General features: G+C 42.2%; 1 protein-coding gene across 2 annotated transcripts in view; it reads right to left on the bottom strand.

The window, feature by feature from the left end:
* The window catches only part of wls (Wnt ligand secretion mediator), a 75,673-nt gene that overhangs the window by 34,022 nt on the left and 18,579 nt on the right, over positions 1-23,072 (bottom strand). For both annotated transcript variants that reach the window (XM_078561263.1, XM_078561262.1), the window contains exons 2-5: positions 22,547-22,822; positions 15,175-15,299; positions 13,192-13,353; positions 4,857-4,993 (exon numbers count right to left, since the gene is read on the bottom strand). In XM_078561263.1, coding sequence (XP_078417389.1) covers positions 4,857-4,993; positions 13,192-13,353; positions 15,175-15,299; positions 22,547-22,822 — 700 coding nt within the window. The remainder of the gene's footprint in view (positions 1-4,856; positions 4,994-13,191; positions 13,354-15,174; positions 15,300-22,546; positions 22,823-23,072) is intronic.

The raw sequence follows: 23,072 nt of genomic DNA, 5'->3' as shown, positions 1-23,072 counted from the left end.
CTCAATTGTCTAATTTTTCATATATTAGCGCACGTACGTCCACCTGAGCTACTAGATTAACTATTTTCAAACATCTTTTAATTTTTTTTGTTCCCATTTTAGCAAGAACTGTCTTGTGTTTTGTTTCAATGATGCACACAGGCTGTCGACATTACAGCTGAGTTAACTTTATTGATAACCACATTTTCCTAACATAAAACACATATCTGCAGTAACTGAATTCTATCAAGACAAGCTCCAACATGTGCTATCTGACTGTCAATCCCCAGATCAGGTGACCCCCCTATCCAGTACAAAAAGTACCGTATAGTATCTAATACTGAGTCCACTACCACAATCAACTATTATCATGACATTTCCCTTCTTTTAAAAAAAACCTTTTATAGAACTCAAGTACATAAAGTCTCTTATCTATTCCTTCTCACTGTTTTGATTAGTCTGTTTTGTCTTTGGCTTATCTGTGGTTTTGTCACAATTCTTCCACTGGATGTTCTGAATGATGACTGCGATAATTTTGAAGGACAAGGGGCCTTCTCCAGCTCTGTGTCACTATCACCCCTTGGACAGTTTTCAGGACTCTCGAGCTTTGTCTGGTTATCTGTTGCTTCACTGGTGCATTCTGGTTTTTGATCTTCAGCTACACTTTCTGCTTCAGAGCAGGGTTGCGTTTCATTTGTTTTCCATAAGAATTTCTGGATTCTCCTGTACTTTTGTCTGTTTGAAGTTTGCACTATGCAAGATCTTGGTTCTCCTGTGACAACAGCAGGATTCCAGATCCCCTCATGCTGAATCCTCACTGTCTCTCCCACACTCAGGTCAGGCAGAGGTCAGGTGCCTTGGTCAAAGTACTGTTTCTCCTTCTCGCAGTCTCAGTTTGAGCAGGTCCTACATGCTGCAGCTCACTGGCTGTGGAAATAACAGTTGGGGTGCAGTTGGAAGCTTAGTTCTTAGCCTTCGCCCAATCAGGAGCTGTGCTGGAGATGATCCAATGCCCTCTAATGGAGTATCCCTGAAATCCAGCAGAGCCAGGTAGGGGCCTCTTTCATCCGCTTTTGCCTTCTTCAGCAGGTGTTTTAAGGTCTGTATGGTACGTTCCACCATTCCGTTGAATTGTGGATATTTGGGACTTGACATGTGTGACAAAACTCCCAGTCCTGTGCAAATTTGTGAAACTCAGTGCTTGAGAATTGTGGGCTGTTATCTGAGATGAGCACTTCAGGTATGTCGTGGCGAGCAAAAATTGATTTTATATGAGTTATTACAGTGATGCCCTTACTATCATTTCTCAGCAGCACAGACTCAAAAGACTTTGAGTAATAAGCTACTGCCAGTAAGTACTCACTGTTGTCAAATGTGAACAAGTCCACTTCAATTTTCTGCCAGGGCCTCTCTGGAACGCTTTGTGGTTGAAGTGGTTCTTTTTGTTGTGATTTACTGTACTTTTGGCACATTGCACACCCATTCACCATTTCCTCGATTTGTGCTCCCATTCCAGGCTGATACATTACATCTCGAGCTCTTCTCCTGCATCTTTCTATGCCGGGGTGACTTTCATGTATGTGCTGTAGCATTTCTTTCCTCAACTCTGCAAGAATCATGATCTTTTCTCCCTTGAAAAGTATTCTTTCTGCTACGTGAAGTTCCTCCCGAAAGTTCCAGTACTCTTGTACAGCAGAAGGGGCTCCGCTCTGATGTATGGGCCAGCCAGTTTGCACAATATACTGTAGTTTTCTCAGACCAGCGTCGTTCTTGCTCGCTTCCCTGATCTCATCCAGTTTGGTTACAGCCACACCAAAGTTCTTTGTCAGCATGTGAACCTGTGCTTCCGTTTCTTTTTCCTCTTCCTCAGTGATGGGTAGGTATACACATGGCAGAGCGTCTGTGATGTACATTTCCTTGCGCAGTTTACATTTAACTCTGACCTGGTACTTCTGCATATGCATTAGTAATCTTTGGATTCCTGGTGGTGGGCAGTTTAGGATTCTTGGTGGTATGCAGTTTAGGGTTTTTTTTCAAAAGTATGGCTTCCAAAGGCTTATGATCAGACTCTACCTCCATGTCTTTGCCATAGGCAAACTGGTGGAAGCGTTCTGGGCCAAACACAGTTGCTAGCATTTCTTTCTCTATTTGGGCATATCGCTGCTGTGTTTCAGTCATTACCTTTGAAGTGTATGCCACTGATGCCTCAGAGGACAGCTCTCAGGCCAGTCTTTGAAGCATCCACTGACTAGCTGACTGACATCGTAATACTTTAACACTGGTGCCTGGTCAGTGTTCTCTTCAGACTGGCAACGATTCCTGGTGACTTTGTTCCCAGTGCCATTGCACATCATTTTGTAGAAGATCTGAGAGGTGCTGTCAGGTCTGACATGTTCAGAATGAATTTCCCAAGATAGGTCACCATTCCCTAAAACCTCTCCAAGTCTCTTACATTCTGGGGGTGGCATGTTCACGACTGCTTTGATTTTACTCAGGTCCAGCTTCAGTCCCTCACTTGTTAGCACATGTCCCAAGTATTTGATTTCTTGAAGACCTATTTTGCACTTTTTCTTCAACTTGTGGTTCCTTCCTCTAGCTCTGGCCAGCACCTGCCTCAGCCTGTGGTCATGTACTTCTCATGAGGCTCCTCAGACCAGCACATCATCGATATAGGTTTCCACAACCTCTAACTGTTCCAACATCTGCTTCACTGTTCTGTGGAACACCTCTGGAGCTGAATTAATGCCAAAAGTTAAGCGTAAAAACCTGTATCATCCGTATGGTGTGTTGAAGGTATAGATATAGCAGCTGTGTTCATCCAGGTTGACCCGCCAGAAGCCTGATCTCGCATCCAAGACGGAACAGTATTTAGCATCAGCTGCTACTGTGGGCAGCTGGTAATGCTGTCTTTGTACTGCCTGGTTTAGGTCTCTGGGATCCAGACAGACTTGTAGAAAAATCAGATGGGAATCTGAAATTACAATTGGATTAGCCCACTTTGTCGGTTCTTCAATTTTTTTTGATGTGAAGTTTCTCCATTCTGTCCAACTCTGCTTTCAGTTGGTCTCACAGCACTACTGGTATTTTCCTGGGCGGGTGTATTTTGGGAATCAGTTTCATCAATCTTGATGGTGTTCTCTCCTTTTAGGCATCCAATCCCCTGATATTTATTGCTTTCTCCAGCGTGAGATGAACTTCTCTCAAAAGCCATTCTCTCAGAGAGTTATTTGCAATTCCACAAATTATTCTATCTCAGATGAGTGATTCTTCAAGCTCTCCAAATTCACACAATTTAGCTCATTTTTTCAGCTCAGTTATGTATTGACTAATGTTGTCACTGTCTTGTGTGCATGTAAAAAATCAGTATCTTTCATACGTGATGTTTTTCTTAGAGCTGCAGTAGAATTTGGGCAGTATCTTGCCCTTGGATGGCGGGCGGGCCCCACCGGCTTGGCAGCGAGCGGGCAGCTGACCCCTGCCATTGAAACGGGGCCCGCCGCCATTTTAAGTGGGCGGGCCAATTAAGGCCCGCCTAGCAGCATCCCTGATGGGAAGCGCTATGCGCTTCCGGAGGGAATTCCCCATCTGTCAAAGTGCGCTCTTTTGCGCATGCACGCGAAAGAGCTCACTGCTCCCTGAAGCAAAGTCCTGTCTCAGGGAGATTACTGACAGTGGTAAAAACTTTAAAAATAGAAACAATAAAAAATTATTAACATGTCCCCATCATGGTGACAATGTCACACGAGATGGGACATGTTAATAAAGAACACATAAGCTTTATTATTTTTGTACAAAACGAACATGAAACTTCATCCCGCCAGTGGATGAAGTTTCATGAATAATCAGAAGCCCGCTGGGGCTCCTGGCCTGCCCGCCAGCCTTAAGGTTGGCCGAGCAGGTCTTTAAGTATTTTAACTAGCCTGTCAATGGCCTCAATTGGCCACTGACAGGTTGGCGGGTGAACAGTTGATTTCACTGTCCGCCCGCCTTCCTAAAAATTTAAATGGCCCGGGATGACGTCGGGGATTCCTCCCGAAGTCATCCCGCGTCATTTTCCCCTCGGCAACCGGGCCCCGCCCCCAAATCGCCGAGGGGAAAATCCTGGCCTTTGAATTTTTTCATTATTTCTTTGAAGTCATTTTGTTCCTCATCACTTTCAAACGCGAATATGTTATAGACTTTTAAGGCTGCTTCCCCTGCTGCTTGAAGAAAGATGGAAGAGTATACCTGAAGGCCTTTTTTTTAAATCACTGCCGGTTGCTGTGAGGTACAGCTCAAACTGCAGTTGGAACCTCCTCCAGTTTTCGGCAAGATTGCCCTCCCAAACTGAGCTCTGTCGGTAGTTTCAGAACCTCCATTGTTGTGTTTAGTTTACTTCTGACACCATGTCTTGTTTTTTTGATTCAATGTTGCACACAGGCCATCAACGTCGTAGCTGAGCTACCTTTATTGATAACACGTTTTCCTAACAAACACATATCTGCAGGAACTGAATTCCACCTAGACAGGCTCCAACGTGTGCTATTTGACCTTCAAACCCCAGGGCAGGTGACCCCCTATTTAGTACAGTGTACCGTATAGTATCTAACACTGGAGTCCACAACCACAATCAACTATTATAATAAGAACCATTTTCAGTTGTTATGTCAATACCAAATCCCAGCTCTGACACCATTTAATTGTGAACAAGACAGCCAGCCCTAAGAGATGCATAGCAAGTCTGTTAAGGGCCACACGTGAAGGGGAGGTGAGCCACAATGAACAACAATAGTAAAACAGTTATATATAATGAGGACTATGCATGAATAGCAGAAAATCAAAGACTACAGATAAACGTCTTAGCCAGCCATCAGACCCCCTTCAGTATTGGGACTTACTTCTCCAAAAGGACAGGGGGGCGAGTCATCATAGTAATGCGCCTCCAATACCAGATCATAATGATAAGAATACTTGGAGTCAGGAAGGTTTTCATTGCAAACCATACCCTTGTGAATCCCCCATTCTGATGGATTGCCTGTGAAGAGAATCAAAGAGTTTAAGTTTAGTTTAAATAGAATCCTTTTAAAATTAAAAAGTTGATAGAACATGACATTTTACTGAAGCCTTTCAGAACAACAACTTTCCCAGCATTACATATGGCAGTAAGCTTAGTGTGAGACCAACCACTCAGGTCACGAATATCTTTGGTTCAATAGCTGGACATTACATTACATTACATGCACTGTACAGAAACATGTAATTCAGCCCATCTAGTACATTGCCAGTGTTTATGCTCTACACAAGCCTCCTCTCAACCGTCTTCATTTAACCCCATCAGCATAACATTCTATTCCTTGCTCTCTCTTTGTTTATTTAGCCATGAATCTATGTTATACTTCTTGTGCTAGCAAGTTTCACATTCTACCCCATCCTGAGCAATGAAGTTTCTCTGGAATTCCTCTTTAGGTTTATTAGTGACTACCCCATACTTATGCCCCCCTCCCCAACAAGTGGGAGCATTTATCCATCAAACCCTTCCAAAATCTTAGACTTCTATCAGATCACCCCTCAGCTTTTTCCTTTCTAGAGGATAAAGCCCCATCCTGTTCAATTAGGTGATTCCCAGCTGAGGTCACTGGCTTTGAAAGAGGAATTACAACGGTGCTTACTTGAGCTGGAGTGAATTAGTTAGTGTAAGATCACCCATACTGATCGAAAGGCATCAGCCAATGTACTTAACTATCCTGCCTCTCTGGCCTTCTCCAAATTCTGCTAAAGTCAAACATGATCCTGATTAAAAACTTTAAACTGCGGGGGCAGAAGATGTTCTTTCCATCCTCTCAATCTTCCTCCTTTCCTTGCCTGCTTATCTCGAAGGTTAATAATTCCTGCTACAGGCATGGTAAATAAGATCAGTGTTGAATGTATGGCTCATAGGTTGGTCTGGGAGAAATGGGTTTCAATTCATGGGGCACTGGCACCAGTACTGGAGAAAGAGAGATAGATGTACCATTGGGATGGCCTTCACTCAAACCGCAATGGGGCAAGTATCCAGGCGAATTGTATAATTAGATCTGTATTTTGGACTTTAAATAGTGAGGGGGGGTCACATGAGGGGAGATTTAGAAAGTTAACAGGAAATGACATGGCAATGCTGCAGGCTAATGATAACCAGAGTGTCACAGGAAGGGACAGAGCAGACAACAATAAGCATGCACCAGCAAATAAAATCAGAGCAGGTGAAAAGACAACACTAAGTTCTTTGTTTGAATGCTCGCAGCATGTAACAAGATGGATGAATTGACAGCCCAAATAGAAATAAATGAGTATATGATTGCCATTACGCATAGGTGATTACGAAGTTACCAAGGCTTGCAACTGAATGTTCAAGGGTATTTGACATTTCAGAAAGGGAAAAAAAGGAAAAGGGGGTGGGATGGCTCTCTTAATAAAAGATAAGATCAGTACAGTAGTGAGAAATGATCTTGGTTTGGAAGATCAAGGTGTATTTATGATCAGAAAGTAAGCAAGCACAAAGATAACAACTCATCAAGTGCAGCTAGTCACAGTGTGTGAAGGTAGGAATTTGGTGAATAAGGGAATTCAGTGTCATGAGGTAAGTCATTAGTTGTAAGTATATTGCTCATTTATGTTTCAAAACTCAGATAATTTATTAGTAATTGTAAGGGTTTATTATTAGTAGAGCTCATTGGGAGCAGATTTTTATTAATTATAATTGTAAAAATAATTAAAACATAATAAAGATGACAGGGCAGGTGATGTGTTGCGACAGTAGAATGTGGGCGTTCCTGGACACCAGTGTGATTGAGGGCAAACACATCTACAGTAAGTGTCAGTGGCTTGAGGAGCTTCAGCTCAGAGTCACTGAGCTGCAGACACTGCAACACATCAGGGAGGGAAAAGTTACCCAGACATTTTATTCCAGGAGGAGGCAACACCCCTTAGGTTAGGGTCTTCTTGATTTGGTCGGTGGTCAGGGACAGGAGGGTGTGACTGCGAGTGAGGCAGGCAAGGGGATCGAGGAAGTAGGTGTGGAGGAGCCTCAGCCCTTGAATTGTCCAATAGGTTCGAGATTCGTGCAGCTTGTGGGGATGAAACCTGGGGCTGCAGGGTGGATGAGTGAACTGACCATGGCACCGTGGTACAGGAAGCCATTCAAGGGGGAGAAGTTAATAGGAATGTTCCCTACCACCACTACAATATAGTCAGCAGGATTGATAGTTCTTTGCAGTCAGGAGAGAGTTTCCAAACAGTTGTGTAGCCTGCCCAGTGCCAGGGTTCAGGACATGTGCTTGGGGCTGGAGAGGAACTCACGGGGTGGGGGGGGGGGATCCAGTGGTCCATGTTGGTACCAATAGCATAGGTAAGATTAGGAAAGAGAGATTATGAGCAGTTAGGAGCTCAATTAAAAAGCAGAACCTCAAAAAAGACAAATAACCTCTGGATTATTACCTGAACCACAAGCGAATTGGCGTAGGGTAAATAAGATGAGAGAAATGAATGTGTATCTCAAAGACTGGTGTGGGAGAAATTTGTGTTTCGATTCATGGGGCACTTGTCCCCGTACCGGAGAAAATGGGAGCTGTACCATTGGGACGGGCTTCACCTGAACCGTGCTGGGACCAGTGTTCTGGCTAGTCGTATAACTAGGGTGGTAGAGCGGGCTTTAAAACTAAATAGTGGGGTGGGAAGGGATCGTGTATGAAAGGAGATGTAGTTAATCAAAGGGTAACAATGAGGTACTAGAGCAGGGTAACGATTGGAAAAAGATAACCAGACTGCCTGGAAGGGCCAGAGTGTACAAACTTAAGAGTACACCAGCAAACAAGGCCAGAGACTGCAAACATGATAAAAAGACAAACTTAAAGGCTCTGTAACTGTGTGTGCACTGCATTCATAACAACATGGGTGAAATGTTAGAAATAAACATGTATTTGTGCTATGACCTGATAACCATCACACAGACATGGTTGCAGGATGACCAAGACTGGGACTTGAATATTGCAGGGCATTTGACATATTGAAAAAATAGGAAGCTAGGAAAAAGTGGTGGCGTAGCTCTGTTAATTAAGAATGTTGTTAAGAAAGAGATAGTTTAAGTAAGTTATATTTGTATTTGTGGGCGTTAGGAATGAGTTTTAGCTTTAATGTTTAAGGTTGGTTTGTATTTCAGTATCTGTGTGTTAAGAAAGGTCAAATTGGGTTTTAGGTTTCACTTTAAAAAGTGCCTGCATTTCTAATGAGAGTTTTATGACTCTAAGCTAAAGTTAAACAAACAACAGTAGAGAAACTAAGCTGTTGCCTAGCAACAGGGGTTCAGAGACAGTTCCCTCTCACAGATACACACAGAAGAAACTAGAAACAGCAGTTTGATTTGGAAGCTGTTTTGAGTTCAATTGGTTTTGAAAGTAGCTACCAGGAGAGACTGGAGCAAAGGGGACAGATAGCCAGTCCCAAGCTAAAAAGAAAAGACCCCAAAATCCAGGGGAGTGGAACAGGAGAAAGTCCCAAGAAGACCTTCTAGTCAAAGGGAAGGACAGGAACCTACAAAAGTTCCTGTTAAGAGTGAGGGGCAGAGGGAAAGGCTTCAAGATTCAGATTTAAAACAAACAACAGGTTGCAGAAAGCATATTTAAAGCAAGAACAGCTTGCAAGAGGCAGAAAGTCCAAAGAGATGGCTGAAGGTCTGTAAACCTTTACTATTGGCATGTGAAAATGGTGTGCTGTTGACAGCCAAGTCCATGAGAGAGAGTGCATGGAAGAAAGCTTGAATACATGTGGTGACCCAGGGAAGAGGAACATCAGAAGGAGAGTTCAAAACCCTGGAGGTGAACCCTTGTGGAAGGTGTCTGAGAGAAAGTGTCGGTTTGGGAGAAGGTTCCAAAGTAAATTCTTGGAGAGCGGAGATTGGAAACCCTCATGTGAAAGACGGCGTTCAGCGAGACTGATTTGCTCACCATGTGACAAGCATCTGTGTGGAGTTGAGGAGAGACCCATAGCATCTGTCTGGGGTGGTATCTATCATTTGGGTTTCAGAGTGTGGTGTGTCTGATGCAGGTTGCCTTTGGTTTACATGGACTGTACTAACTGTGAACATTAGAGTATAAGATAGCTTTTGTAACTCATGTTTTCCTTGCAAATCTGTAAAGGTATAGTTGCGGGTGAAGGAGTATTGTAGTATAGTTCATCTTTTCTTATTTAAAGAATGTGTTATGCTTTTGTTAAAAGTTCATTAGCTGACTCCAGTGACTCCGTTCAGTAGCTCCTCTCCACGATGGTAAAACAAATAAAGTTAGGATCTATCAAGCTAGGTTCCACCTTGGGATCTGTCCGGTGGTAACCTCAGCTGGGGATCATAATGTCATGTCATTAGTACAATAGTGAGAAATGACCTTAGCTTGAAAGAGCAAGATGCAGAATCAGTTTGGGTAGAGACAAGGAATAGAAAGGCAAGAGGTCATTTGTGGGATTAGCTTTTAGGCCCCCTAACAGTAGTTATACTGTCGGACAGAGTATACAGGAGGAAATAAATGGGGCATGTAAGAAAAGGTACTGCAATGATCATGGGTGACTTTAATCTACATGTAGATTGGGCGCATCAGATTGGCAAAGGTAGCCTGGAAAATTAGATCATAGAACGTATTCAGGACAGTTTCTTAGAGCAATATGTTTGAGAGCCAAGCAAGGAGCAGGCTATTCTAGACCCGATAATGAGCAACGAGACAGGGTTTAAATCAATAACCTCATGGGAAAGGAGCTTTTTGGTGACAGAAATTCAGTTTTTTTTTATGCATTTACAGGATGTGGGCTTTGCTGGCTAGGACAGCATTTATTGTCCATCTCTAATTGCCCTTGAGAAGGTGGTGGTGAGCTGCCTTCTTGAACCGCTGCAGTGTGGGTCTAAGACTGGTGTTTAAAACCTCAATAAAGGCAACTCTAAGGGTATGAAAGCTGAACTAGCTAAAGTGAACTAGGAAACTAGTTTAAAAGGTAGGACGGTCAAAATGCAGTGACAGACTTTTAAGGAGATATTTAATAACTCTCAACAAAGATTTATCCCAGTGATAGAGAAATACTCGGGGAAGGATACATCATCATGGCTGAATGAGCTTAAGAATTATATCAAATTGAAAGAAATATTGTACAAATCTGCAAAGGAGAGTGAGTGGTCAGGTTTTAGAAACCAACAAAGAATTATTTAAAAAAAGGAGAAAGTAGGAGTAGGAGAGAAAGCTAGCTAGCTATATAAAAAACATAGTAGGAGTTTCTACAAGTAGTTAAATAGGAAAGGGGTAACTAAAGCTAGTATTGATCCTCTCAAGAGCGAGTCTGGGGAATTGATAATGGAAAACAAGGAAATGACAGAGGCATTGACCAGGTTTTTTGTGTCTGTCTTCCTGTAGAAGATGGAGAAAACTTTCCAAAGATACTTGAAAATCAAGAGATGAATTGGAGGGAGGAATTTAAATATTCACCACCATTAGGGAAAAGGTGCTGGGAAAACTATTAGACCAAAAGGCTGACAAGTCTCCAGGATCAGATGGCCTGCATCTAGGATCTTAAAAGAAGTGGCTGTAGAGATAGTAGATGCATTAGCTATAATCTTCCAAAATTCCTTGGATTCTGGGAACAGGTTTCAGTGGTTTGGAAAATAGCCAACGTACCACCTTTAATCAAGAAAGGAGGGAGACAGAAAGCAGAAAACTACAGGCCTGTTAGCCTAACATCTGTCACAGGGAAATTGAAAGAGTCCATTATCAAGGAGGGTATAGCAGGGTACTTAGAAAATCAACCATAATGGAGTCAAAGGATTTGGTTGGGGGTGGGGGGGAGGTGAGGTGATGACAGGCAGGCAAGTGGATTTGAGACCACAATCAAATCAGCCATGATCTTATTGAATGGAGGAGTAGGCCCGAGAGGCCAAATGCCTATTCATGCTCCTATTTCTTGCATTCTCAGAAACTGGTAGCCTTCTGTCATGCATCTATGAGGCTATTCTTCAAGTATGGGCATCAGCAGGCCATTTGACCACAGAACTTGAATTTGCAGTTACTGAGCATCAACATAAGTACACTTCCTGATAGCGATCACCAAATTACAAATCAGGTACAGGAGCTCTGCTTAGCTCAGAGGCCAGTTGTGGTGCCCATACTAATTCCTTGCCAATAAAAACTCCATATAGCGCAGGGATTGAAACTGGGGTCCTTGGCTTTAAAAACAGAGGCATTGTGCTGGATTTTCACCAAGTTGGGATGACTTGGGAGACCTTTAAAAATGGCAGGCAGTTCGCAATTCTGAAATTCCTGACCCCATTCCCAGGTGTGACCCACAGCACCAAGGTAGGCTTTTTAAATAGCCTACCTCCGCACCCGCAACCCATGGCTGCCTCTGACCTTTTTCCTGGGTCAGCTAGCCCGACTGCAGCCTGCCACATCACCACACCGCCCCGCCGCTGACCATCCTTACAATGAGAATCCTGTCTTTGCGGGCACTTTCTTCTGAGGGAAGCGGGCCGAGCTGGGAATTTTCCCCGACTCCTGCTACCCGCCTCTAGGATAAAAATCCAGCCCATAGAGTACAAAAGAAAGGACATTATGCTAACTCTATAACTCACTAGTTAGGCTCCATCTAGAGTTTGTGTCCAATTCTAGGCACCACACTATAGGAAGTATGTAAGGACATGGAGAGGGTGCAGAGATTTACTAGAATGATACTAAAGATTAAAACCATCAAATATACAGAAAGACTGTAGAAATTGGGGTTGTTTTCCTCAGAGGAAAGAAGGAAAAGGGGAAATTTGATGGGTGTTCAAAATCATGAAGGGTTTTGAAAGAATAAATAAGGAGACACTTTTTCAGTGGCACAGGACTTAAATTTAAGATAATTGACAAAAGAACCAGAGGTGGCATGAGGAAATTGCTTTTTATTTTAAAAAAAAATGCAATTAGCTACAATGATCTGAAATGCACTGCCTGAAAAAGTGGTGCAAACTGATGTAATAACAACTTTCGAAAGGGAACTGGATAAATTCTCGAAGTGGAACAATTTGTAGGGCTACTTGTTGGGTACTAGTTGAATAATTTTCAAAGAGCTGGCATAGGCAAGATTGGCCAAATGGCCTGCGAGGTATCATTCTAAGAATTATTGATGTTGTTGGCACTGTTAATCTTATTTAAGGAAGAATGTAAATGCGTTGGAAGCAGTTCAGAGAAGGTTTACCAGGCTAATACCTGGAATGGGTGGGTTGTCTTATGAGGAAAGGTTGGACAGACTGGGCTTGTAGTAAGACACGACTTGATTGAAACATAAGATCCTGAGGGGTCTTGACAGGGTGGATGTGTAGAGGATGTCTCCTCTTGTAGGAGAATCTACAACTAGGGGCCCATTTAAAGCAGTGAGAGAAAAAATTTTGCCTCATCTGAGGGTTGTAAGTCTTTGGAACTCTTCCTGAAAAGGTGGAGGAAGCAGAGTCTTTGAATATTTTTAAAGGCAGAGTTGGTTAGATTCTTGGTAAGCAAGAGGTTGATAGGTTATTGGGGGGTAGGTGGGATGCAGGTTCGAGGTTACCATCAGATCAGCCATGATCTTATTAAATGGCGGAGCAGGCTTGAGGGGTCAAATGGCCTACTCCTGTTTGTAAGTTGTCAGTTTTGGCTGTTGGAGTCTATTCTGTTCGAGACAAGTCATTTTCCTCCATTTACCTGTTGGCAGTGAGGGCTTTCTTAAAATGTCAATAAATACTATTAACGCTATTAAAAAGCAAATAAATTCAAATAATTTGATGCAGAGAATGAACTTTCCCCTTGGTCTGTGCCCAGCATATGATTCCAGCCAAGTTAATATGGGTCTCAACACGTTGAGAGGGTTCTGAATGGCCAGTGTTCCCATCAGGACTCTCTCGTTGGATTTCCCCAGTAACTGCTTACGTGCAGGCATCAGTGGAAAACAGGATTATGCTCAGTTATAATTCCTCTATGGTCAATAACATTAGACAGTCACTCTTTAGGTCTGGCAAGTCTGTGGAATATTGCTAGGACCTCTGGAATCTTTCCTTAATTAGTGTCTTCTGCAGTGGAAGGGAAGACGTTAAAAAGTAATTTTTCCACTGGGAGCACAAACAAATTCATTAATATTTAAATCAATGACTAGTGTGAAAATCAAACATGGTGATTTAACATCAGGCCAGGGCATCAATTACATCAATGACATTACCACCATCCTGAGATCCTTGAGTTTTCCGATTTTCAAGTTGATGTTCTTCTTCTCATTGACAGGAAGTCGAATGTTAATCAGGTAATACTTGTGCGCCACGCTCCCCAATTCCATGAAAGGCAGCAGATCACAATCGTATAGTTGACCCTGACTGTCATAATTCTGTTCAGGACAGAAAATAATATTATACAAAATTAGAATTAATTACATGCCACACCATGAAGGAACTGAACAGGATATTACACAATTAGAATTTTTCCCCTCCACTCTCCAAGGTACAGACTCATGCTGTAATGTAGTTTCATTGGCATTAAAAAGAACACTCTTCATACATGAGCCCCAACCCAAGCATCAGCAATGTTTTCTGACTGGAGGGCACCATAGTCAAGAACAATGCTGACCCAGTCCAAATACACATGTGTACAGCAGTTAGACAGAAATCAACCAGGACTCTTGCTCCCAAATACAGATTGCTGCTCTCAAGATTTTTTTTTAAAAATTGTAACAGGTTTAAAAAAAGCTTCATTGCCAAATGCGCTACCCAGTGTGGCACTGAGCCATACTGACAGAGATTCTCCAAAGCTCAATCTCAGGTTTATGCTGATTAGTTGTTATCACCCAAGGTGTCCAAGTACAATAACTGGCCTCAGCAACACAGAGCTTGAAGTGGAGGAGGAAAAAAGGGACAGAACATGGGGCATGATAAATACCCCAAATACTTCAAAGCACCCACCTTTTAAATGTTTACAACGATCCTTTTGCATTAGCCTTGGCTGTGATGCCTGCCATAGGAAAATAGCTTTTTGATGAGCCACCTTTTAGGATCAAACATGATAAATGAGTACTTGGACAAAGTGGGGGAGATGGCTAGCACTTGGTGAAGTTGGACCCAGCAGGTCTAAGGACTCAGAAGAAGCATTAGTGGACCATTTAACCACAGGAGGTACCACAGTCCTGGTCTCAAGTCAACATCCATAAAAGTGCATGTTGCAGGGTGGGTAAGTGGATAAGAGCTTTTGCCTATATCTAGCTCTCTGCATTGTGACTAATTGTACTGCCTGACTGCTGCTCTGAACAAGACCAGCTAACTCAGCACACACCAGCAATTAAAACCTGGAACCCAAGTAATCTTATTTCTGAAAAAGAAACCTCCAGTGGGGCATTTCCTAACTGATTCATCAGTGGAGCTCATGGAAAGAATTTTCCTGTTGGAGAGCGGGGGCGGGGCCCGCTCGCCGATGTGTAAAATGACACGCGGTGACGTCAGGCGGGCGTCCTGAGGTCACCACACATCATTTAGATTTTCAGTTCGGCGGCTGCACGCCCGAACTGTCAAAGGCCTATTAAGGCCATTTAAAAACTAATTAATTAAATTTAATGAGCTGCCCATCCAACCTTAAAGTTTGGCGGGCAGGCAAAGAGCCCAGGCGGCCTTTGCGTTTTTCATGAAGCCTCATCCACGGGCGGGATGTGGTTTCATGAAGTGTTTTAAAATCTAATAAAAAATTTATACATTTATTCTTTGACATGTCCCAGCTCATGTGATAGTATCACATGAGGAGACATGTTTTAAAAGTGTTAAAAACTTTTATTTAAAACTTTAGCACTAAAACAAATCTCCCTGAGGTACTTCTGTGCCTCAGGGAGATCTCTGTGCTCTTTCGCGCGCAGGGAACCTCTCAGGGAATCCCCCCCCACGCCCGCACAGGGAGCGCTCAGCGCTTCCAGGCAAGCGTCACACTGGGTGGTCCAATTTAAAATGGCGGCGCACCACCAATTGGGGGCGCCAATAGGAGGCGCACTCACTCATGCCCGCTCCCACACTTAGCCCCCCCCCCCCAATATTTTCCCCCATGATACAAACTCTCAAGATAGGTATATATTGTTAGTTATTTAATCTGCATCATATTGCTGAGAACCTGAAACTAGATCTTCTATTCATAGTTTAGTAATACCATGCTGTAGAAATAATCTAGGACATACTTTTGGAGATGAGAAGTTGCAACTCAGCTTCCGTTTCTCAATTGAATGGGCCATTTCTGTCCATTCACTAAAGCGGTCATCACGATAACCTAGCGAGACATCCAATGTCACCACAGCTCCCTCACCTGAAGGGGGGGGGGGAAAAAAAAATCAAAATTGAACTTTAGCTGGTTATTTTTGGAAACAAAATTCTTCTCTTCGTACAATGAAGCAACTCTGACAGATAATAAATCTCAAGGGAAAATATCATTGTCCAAGCACTTGCCAATTAAATAGCACAGTGTACAATTCCATCAGGGATCCCTTACACAGAATTTCCAATTAAATTTTCTTGTCTCAAGGCCACCGGTGTTGGTTGAAGGTCACTTGCTCATCTCCAGAAAAGGTCCAAGAGAGGGAGCCTCTATCTACATTCAGAACTTAACCAAAAGGGAAAGGGGGGACTTGAGCTATTCTGTGGTGTAACCATCTTGCATTTGATGCTACAATTGCTGTAAAACACACACTTGTAGAAGAATACTTTACCATGAATGCCTTAGGATAAGATCTGCCAACAAATGCCTCCTTTTCCTTTACATCACTGTCAACAGCAGCCCCATTGAGTTGGACGGATTGATATTGCATGGAATGTGCCTATATTCTCTGGCATTTAGAAGAATGAGAGGTGATCTCATTAAAATGCAAGATTCTTAAAGAACAAGGCAGCAAAGTTGCTGAGAGGCTGTTTACCCTGGCTGTATCGTCTAGAACTAAGGGTGCTAGTCTCAGGATAAGTGGCTGGCTATTTAGAACTGAAATGAAGCAGACATTCCTTCACTCAGAGGGTTGTGAACTTTTGGAATTCACTATTCTACAAGGTTGTGGATGCTTAATTGATGACAATATTCACGACAGAGATCAATAAGATTTTTTAGGCACATACTTAAGTTTAGTTGAGTTAGATCAGTCACAATCTTATTCAATGGTGGAGAGGCTTGAGGGTCAGTGTAAAACAAATAAGCAACATCACTGACACAAGAGGTTGCAAAACTCACCAGAAAAATTATCTGATGGGGCATCTTCACCTCAGCTTTTAAAATACAGTTCTTAAACGGCAGAGTACTAGTTCTTTTGTTCAGCCAGAGACTAACAATGAAGTTTCTTTGATCCTTTGCCCTCACTAAACTTTACTTCTTCAGAGACCTTAAATCTAGAAATGGAATAGTAGGCCAGAGTTTCTATGGCGTGGCAATCACCAATGGAATGGAGCTGCAGACTTCTCGCCCGGCCTTCCATTCTAGGCCTGGTGAGACACGTGCAGTGCAACAGCTCCAACTCCTTCCAATGCAGGCCAGCAGCGTCGGGGTGGGGGGTGGGAAGTGAAGCTACACCCCCTTTTTACAGTACTAGCTGCTGTATACCAGGTAAGTTTAAAAAGGTCCCAGCCACTTTGAGAAGCCAGAGGAAGGTAAATGTGTAAGGTAAGTGGGCAAGGGGGTAGGGGTTAGTAGTATAGATACCCAGGAGTTGGAAGTGGTTTTAATCTTTCTAACTTTTCCTGGTTAACTATTCTGCTAAGAGTCGGGACCATCTGAAGTCTCCGATTTAAATCAGAGTGTTAGATGGTTCCAGGTGCAGGGCAGTTGCCCATCAGAAGTTTAAACTTCACGGGGAATTCTTGTGCAGTGAGGACTTCCAGGGCATCTTCTGGGGTACCTCCAGATTACAACACCCCAGGGAACAGAAATTCTAAGCCTGTATATAATTTTAGGGCGATAGAGTTGGATTAATCTGAATTTTTGTTTAAAAAAGTGGTCAAAAATTTGCTGCAGGTTCGTAAAAAAGTTGTGTGATCTTTGTATTTCTCAGCATATTCTAATACTATATTTCAAGCTGCTAATACAATACTCTTGACCCGTGAGTTAAGTCAAAAGCTTTGAGGGTTGGGCACAGTAATAAAATAGAATAAAAAGATACCTGTGAGAGACTATTTTAATAGGGTTTGCAACAATTATTCTAAATATTGAAATTAGATTACTGGTTGGAAAGGGATTCCTAGGGATCAACTGTAGGCATTAACGGGAAAATGCATAGCAGGTCAGTTAAAATTAAGATGATATTGATGTTTCAGGTGCATATGTTCAAGTTCTGTTAGATGTATTTTATTTCAGAGCACAGAACTTTATCCTACAGAATTGCCTCTGTACTGTACCACATTTGCCTTCCCTAGTGTATTTAGTATATATTATCCATAATCAATATTAACATTTTCACCAATGTTACATTATGTTTTGCAAAACATTTTCTGAACATTTGTGGGTGTTTAGTTTGAGGCTGTTAGGAAGATTCACTGGACAACCCAAACAAAAAAAGGTGCTGCAACAACAAAGCTAAATGGCAGCCCCTGCCAAAAACGTGGCTGCCATCTTTGGTCTGACTAACACCATACTTAGACAGGAATTAACTTTAAAATATGCCACATTACCATCTGTATCTGACCTGAGGGTCTTCCTCTGATGCTGGGAAGGTCCCAACTAAAATGATAAAAGTCCTAAACAGGACATTTTGTAATGTGCACGTACAAATCTTGCACATGCACAGTGACTCTATTAGTACCAAAACTGCCCAGTCATTTAAACAACACAAATTCAGTAAGAATATGAACCGCTATAATCATGAACAGTTCCGAATGGAGCATAACATCAAAGCAGCACAAAAAGTGATCAGATTTTCACAATTTAATTTCTGAATTTTTTTTAAAAAAAAGGGAACTGTTATTGGCATAGAAGCAACAGCTATTTCCATTTCAAAGTCTATACATCAAAGTGTTACTGGTATTACAGACACTTTCTTCAGTATATAATGCCCCTTGCGTCACTAACTTCAAAAGGGAAAATATATTTTTACAAAGGTCACTTGGAAGGACACAAATCAATATTGTATTAATTTAATTTCCCTTACACAACTCTTTCAAAACAAACTGGAGACAGCTAAAAAGTGGAAATCGCGTTGCAAAATGCTGAAGTACGAACCAAGTACATTGCCCATAAAGGTACTGACATCATCCACAGAATTGTCCTAGCTGGAATATTTCATGGTCCCAATTGAGGAAAACAAAAACTGTGAAATGATTTACTTTCTTCAGCTCTCCATTGCCACCAAGCACCCCTTCCTGGAAATTGTGTGAAGGCAGCCATTCAGACTGCCAACTCCGAATGTCTAAGCTCACACATGAAACGCTGTCAGGAATTCCTGAAGTGCTGCCGCCACCTGTAGACTGTCAGCGGCTTCATAGAATTGTTGCTTTCAAAACAGAATTGGATAGTTATCTGAAAAGAAAATAGTTTGTAGGGCTACAGGGTAAAAGGCAGGGGAGTGCGACTAGCCATTCAGAGAGCCAGCACAGACACAAAGGGCAGACTGGCTTCCTTCTGGCTGCAATATTCTATGATTGTAAGAATCAGAAGCTTATAGCAGAGGTAGCCATTATTTGGCCCAACATGTCTGTGCTGGCTCTTAGCAAGTGCTAATCCCAAAGCTAAAATCATTTAAAAACAAAAAGTAGAAACTTTATTCTCAGGATCTTACTGACATTACTTAAGTTGTGTAATGAAACTGCTCTGCACAAGAATAACTGAGGAGAAATACAAGAGGAAAGTCAGTGACACAAGGTCAGTGAACATTGTCCACATAGAATGATATGGATCGGATTACAAAGATCTACCAGTGAACCACACCAGTCATTATCCGCTTTTAGATTGTTTAACCTTTGTTATCCATTTATAGACCTCATCAGCAGCAGAATAAACTATTTTAAAACAATGGTACTGTATTTTTAAAAACATCTTTCATTCCTATCCTGAAGTGATTGATTCTGCTGGTACTAGTTCTCCCATAACTCTCTCAAATAGCAATTTGAGAAGCCATTGAAAAGCAACAGACTGCAGACAGCATTACCTGGACCCACTGCCCATATTTCTGCATTTTCCACACCACACACACACAGCCAAAATAAACATGCCTTTTAACATTTAAATTATTATACAGTGCAATAAAGATATGAGATGAGATTTTAAAAAGATAATTTACAGTGTAACATGTTGATATTGGCCATATACCCACCAGCAGCTGGGACTTTAGCAAAGAGGGAACAATGGGCATTTTGGTGGCAGTGGGGGGAGGGATTTGTTGTTAAGATTCCCCAAATGGTTTACAGGGCAACAGCAGTGCCTATTTTTGCAGCAGCCCACACAGACCTGGGTTGACCCAGATTTAATTCTCAGCTTGCGCTGATGTAGCCAAATTCACTTAGGGCAATGGAAGGGAGCAAATCAATGGAATGAGATTCATTTATTTTATTATATGTCAGGGCCCCTACCTTAGATTGCTACTGAGTTATACCTATTGGAATGTGCCATCATGGGCAGTAGGTTACAGAAACCAGTGACAAATTTTTCTTGATCCCAGAACATAAAACATATTTCCCACCACCCCCACAAGTTGCATTGTGTGGATTTTCAGCCCAATGACAAGTTTATTTCACGCAGACTCCTCCTCCCTACTCTATTCAAATGAAGAAGCTTAGACTGTCTAATGCACAACAGAAATTTCATAATAGTTTAGAAACACTCCAGCGTTGGAAACAAAGTCTTTTTTGTGAAGTTTTTCTTTATACATGAAGAGAACAGAAAACTTTTTGTGGTCAAGCGCCAGATTAGCGAGAGTTCTCCTCAAGACCTGGAGTGCAGGCCAATTTAACATTCTGTCACTCCACCATGTCTGTCACCCCTGACAACTAATCCACTTCAACAGCTGTGTTATTGCTGGAGAGCTGCCAAATGTTGTTGAAGTGGAGTATTTATTTCATCCCGATTGTGTGAATAAGCTTCATTTCACCCACAGGGGATATGATTACTATTGGTAGTTTTTACTAACTCTTATCAATTACATTCCAGCTCACTCAAGACTCAAACAGACTAGGCTCGAGATCCAACTGCCTGCTCCCAAATATTTTACAAAGCCTTTCAGTACAACTTAGTCAAGTACAAGGTTTACTCTTCCTCCCACCCTTACATGTAGCCAATAATGACCCTCCTGCAACTCACTCAAATGGCCATTATTTAGGCTGAGCTTTCACAACTGGTGTTGGCTGGCTATTTAACTGAAGTATGGATACTTTTCTCCAGTGATGTCCAAACACACAGCACTCCAGCTGGAGTCACTGGATAGGAAACCAGAATAGAAATCTTGTTGTTTTTCCCAGCAGCATACACTGACCTCAAACCTGGGATCTTCCTGCTGTGTGGTTCCATTTCATGCTGGACAACTGCAGTGAACGTAAGAAATAAACCAATGGATTGGGACCCATCTGTAAAACATTTCTCTAGTTCTGACACATGGAGATTGCGCTCTTACTAATTGATCACTTTGGGGTCCCACAGAAGAGTGCTCTAGGACCTAATGCTAAGACACTCTGAAGTTTAGAGTCAACATGAAAGGGAAAACATACAAAAGTAAGCCAGGTTAAAACAGCTAGGAGTTACTGTCCTAATGGGTCAGTGTATAAAAGCACTGGGATCAGATAAGAAGAAATCAAATGAAAAGCAATAATAGTTTAAATTATTCTGGGTTATCCCTGGCTACAAAAAAAATGCTCATAATATGCATGAGCAATTGGGACAGTGGCAAGAGTGTTTAAATCTGTACAAAATAAATACAAGATTTAGAGCAGAATTTTCTGGCTCTGTCGTGGCAGGGCGGGGCCAGAAACCAAGGCGAGCCATTTGCTTCAGCGAGACTGGAAGATCGCACCTGCAGGAGGGGCTGGAAAATTCCAGCATTTAGTCTCAAATTTCCTTTTCTTACATTGAGCACCATGCAGACCAGGAAGATCCCAGGTTTGAAGCCTAGTCTGAGCTGACGCAATAGCTCAGCCACTGTGATAGGCATTTTACAATACTGTGCAAGTTTCTCCCCACCCCCAATTCATCTCTCCACCTCTAATGGCGGTCTAACTCTACACGTTTTAGCAGTTCTTTAATATCTGAACTAAGTGGCCACGTTTCAGATGTTGAGCCTTGAAAATGAGTACAGGCTATTTGACACTATGGCCAAAACCATAAGGAAAGTGTTCAGGAGCCAAAACCCTTTCTGCTTTTGCAGTACTCCCTTCCCTGCAAAACAGGATGGCTGAAGCCAATTGCAATATGTCATATATCTCCTGGTCAACTTCTCATAAAAGGTCATCGACCTGAAATGTTTACCACTTCTCTCTCCATAGATGCAGCTAGGCAAACTGAGTATTTGCAGCGTTTTCCATTCAGATTTCACATTTGCAGCCTTCAGAGTATTTTGCCTTTCTTTCAAAGATGTGTTTTTCTGTACCTTCAGAAAAGCAATGCAGGTCTTCAGTAAAAACATACAAGGATTCTTCAGTTCTTTCTCTGCTTAACGACCTATCAAATTCAGCAGATTTACAGGGAGTAACCCTGGGTCAAACCACAGGGGTCCAAGTGGAATAAAGTCTCCCTTTTTTAAACCTATGGTTCCCTCTACCTGGCAACTGTCGAGACTGAACAAGACTGTTCACAACCTTGATATCATACTTAAAGCCCCAAGATGAGTTTTCAACCACATATCCAAACTGTCAGTAAGACGGCCTATTTCCATTTCTTGGAACATCACCAGGCCCCATTGCTATTTCAGGTATTTCAGCTGCTGAAACCCTCAAATGCTTTGATACTTAGAATTGACTATGCTAATGCAATCCTGGCCAGCTTCCCATGTTCTACCATCCATAATCCAGAGGTCATCCAAAACTCTGCTGCCTGTGTCCTAACTTGCACTAAACGCTGCTCAATCATCACCCTTATACTCATCATCCCTATGCTCAATGACCTGTGCTGGCTCCCATAAATAATGCCTCAAAATTAAAATTCTCATCCTCAAATTCTAATCCCTCCATATTTCTGCAATCTCCTCTAGTTCTACAAACACCCAAGTTATCAGTACTCCTCTAACTTTGACCTCTTGTGCATCCAATTTTAATTGCCCCACCATTGGTGGCTGTGCTTTCAGCTGCCAGGGCCCTAAGCTGTGAGATTCCCTCCCTATACCTCTCCACCTCACTTTTCTTTTTCAAGACACTCCTTTAAACCTACCTCTTTGACAGAACTTTTAATCATGTGCTCTAATGTCTTATGTGGCTTGGTGTCATTTTTTTTATATAATGCCTCTGTGAAGCATCTTGGGACTTAAAAAAAAACACTAAATATGCTATATAAATGAAAGTAGCTGTTATAACCTACCCTGCCAAAGAAAACAAAAGGTATTAAATGAACCAATTTTCCTAATGTATAAACAAGTGGTGCTCCTTCCTCATACCAACACTTACTTATCTCATTGTCAATCTGAAATTCGATCTCAAACTGCAGAACAACCAATAGAAACTGAAACCAGGAACTCATCTCCCAATTTTGGTGTGGGACGTGGATTGTAAACACGATGTCATTGGCTGCAATCTGTTGCTGCATAGCTTCAGTAAATTCCTGGATCTTCTTTGGGCACTGGTTGGGACCCCATGGCATGAACCACTTTGATTTCTGATGGTGTTTTCTTACATCCACACATTTTGTTGCAAGGTATGAAACTCCTATAGTTGGACTTGGAGCTGAAAAATATGGAACAGAAACACATTATTAGAAACATTTCAATTTTGGACTGATTCGTTTCCCTCCTTGCTAATTTTCTCAACAGGTGGATTCTTTCCAGCAGATGGTTGCACAAACTCAGGTAACCTCTGCTGCCTCACCCAAGTGGCGACTCTTCAGGTAGAAGTCTAGATCTCAGGCTGTTCAACTTTAAGAGTCATGGCTACCAAGCACCATCCAATTCTCAGCCAATACCCACTTTAAAAGAAA

Source organism: Cetorhinus maximus, chromosome 17 (genome assembly GCF_964194155.1).
Source record: "Cetorhinus maximus chromosome 17, sCetMax3.hap1.1, whole genome shotgun sequence".
In the NCBI taxonomy this organism is placed as follows: domain Eukaryota; kingdom Metazoa; phylum Chordata; class Chondrichthyes; order Lamniformes; family Cetorhinidae; genus Cetorhinus; species Cetorhinus maximus.
The sequence above is the reverse complement of the archived record's forward strand: the minus strand, read 5'-3'. Positions and strand labels throughout refer to the sequence as shown.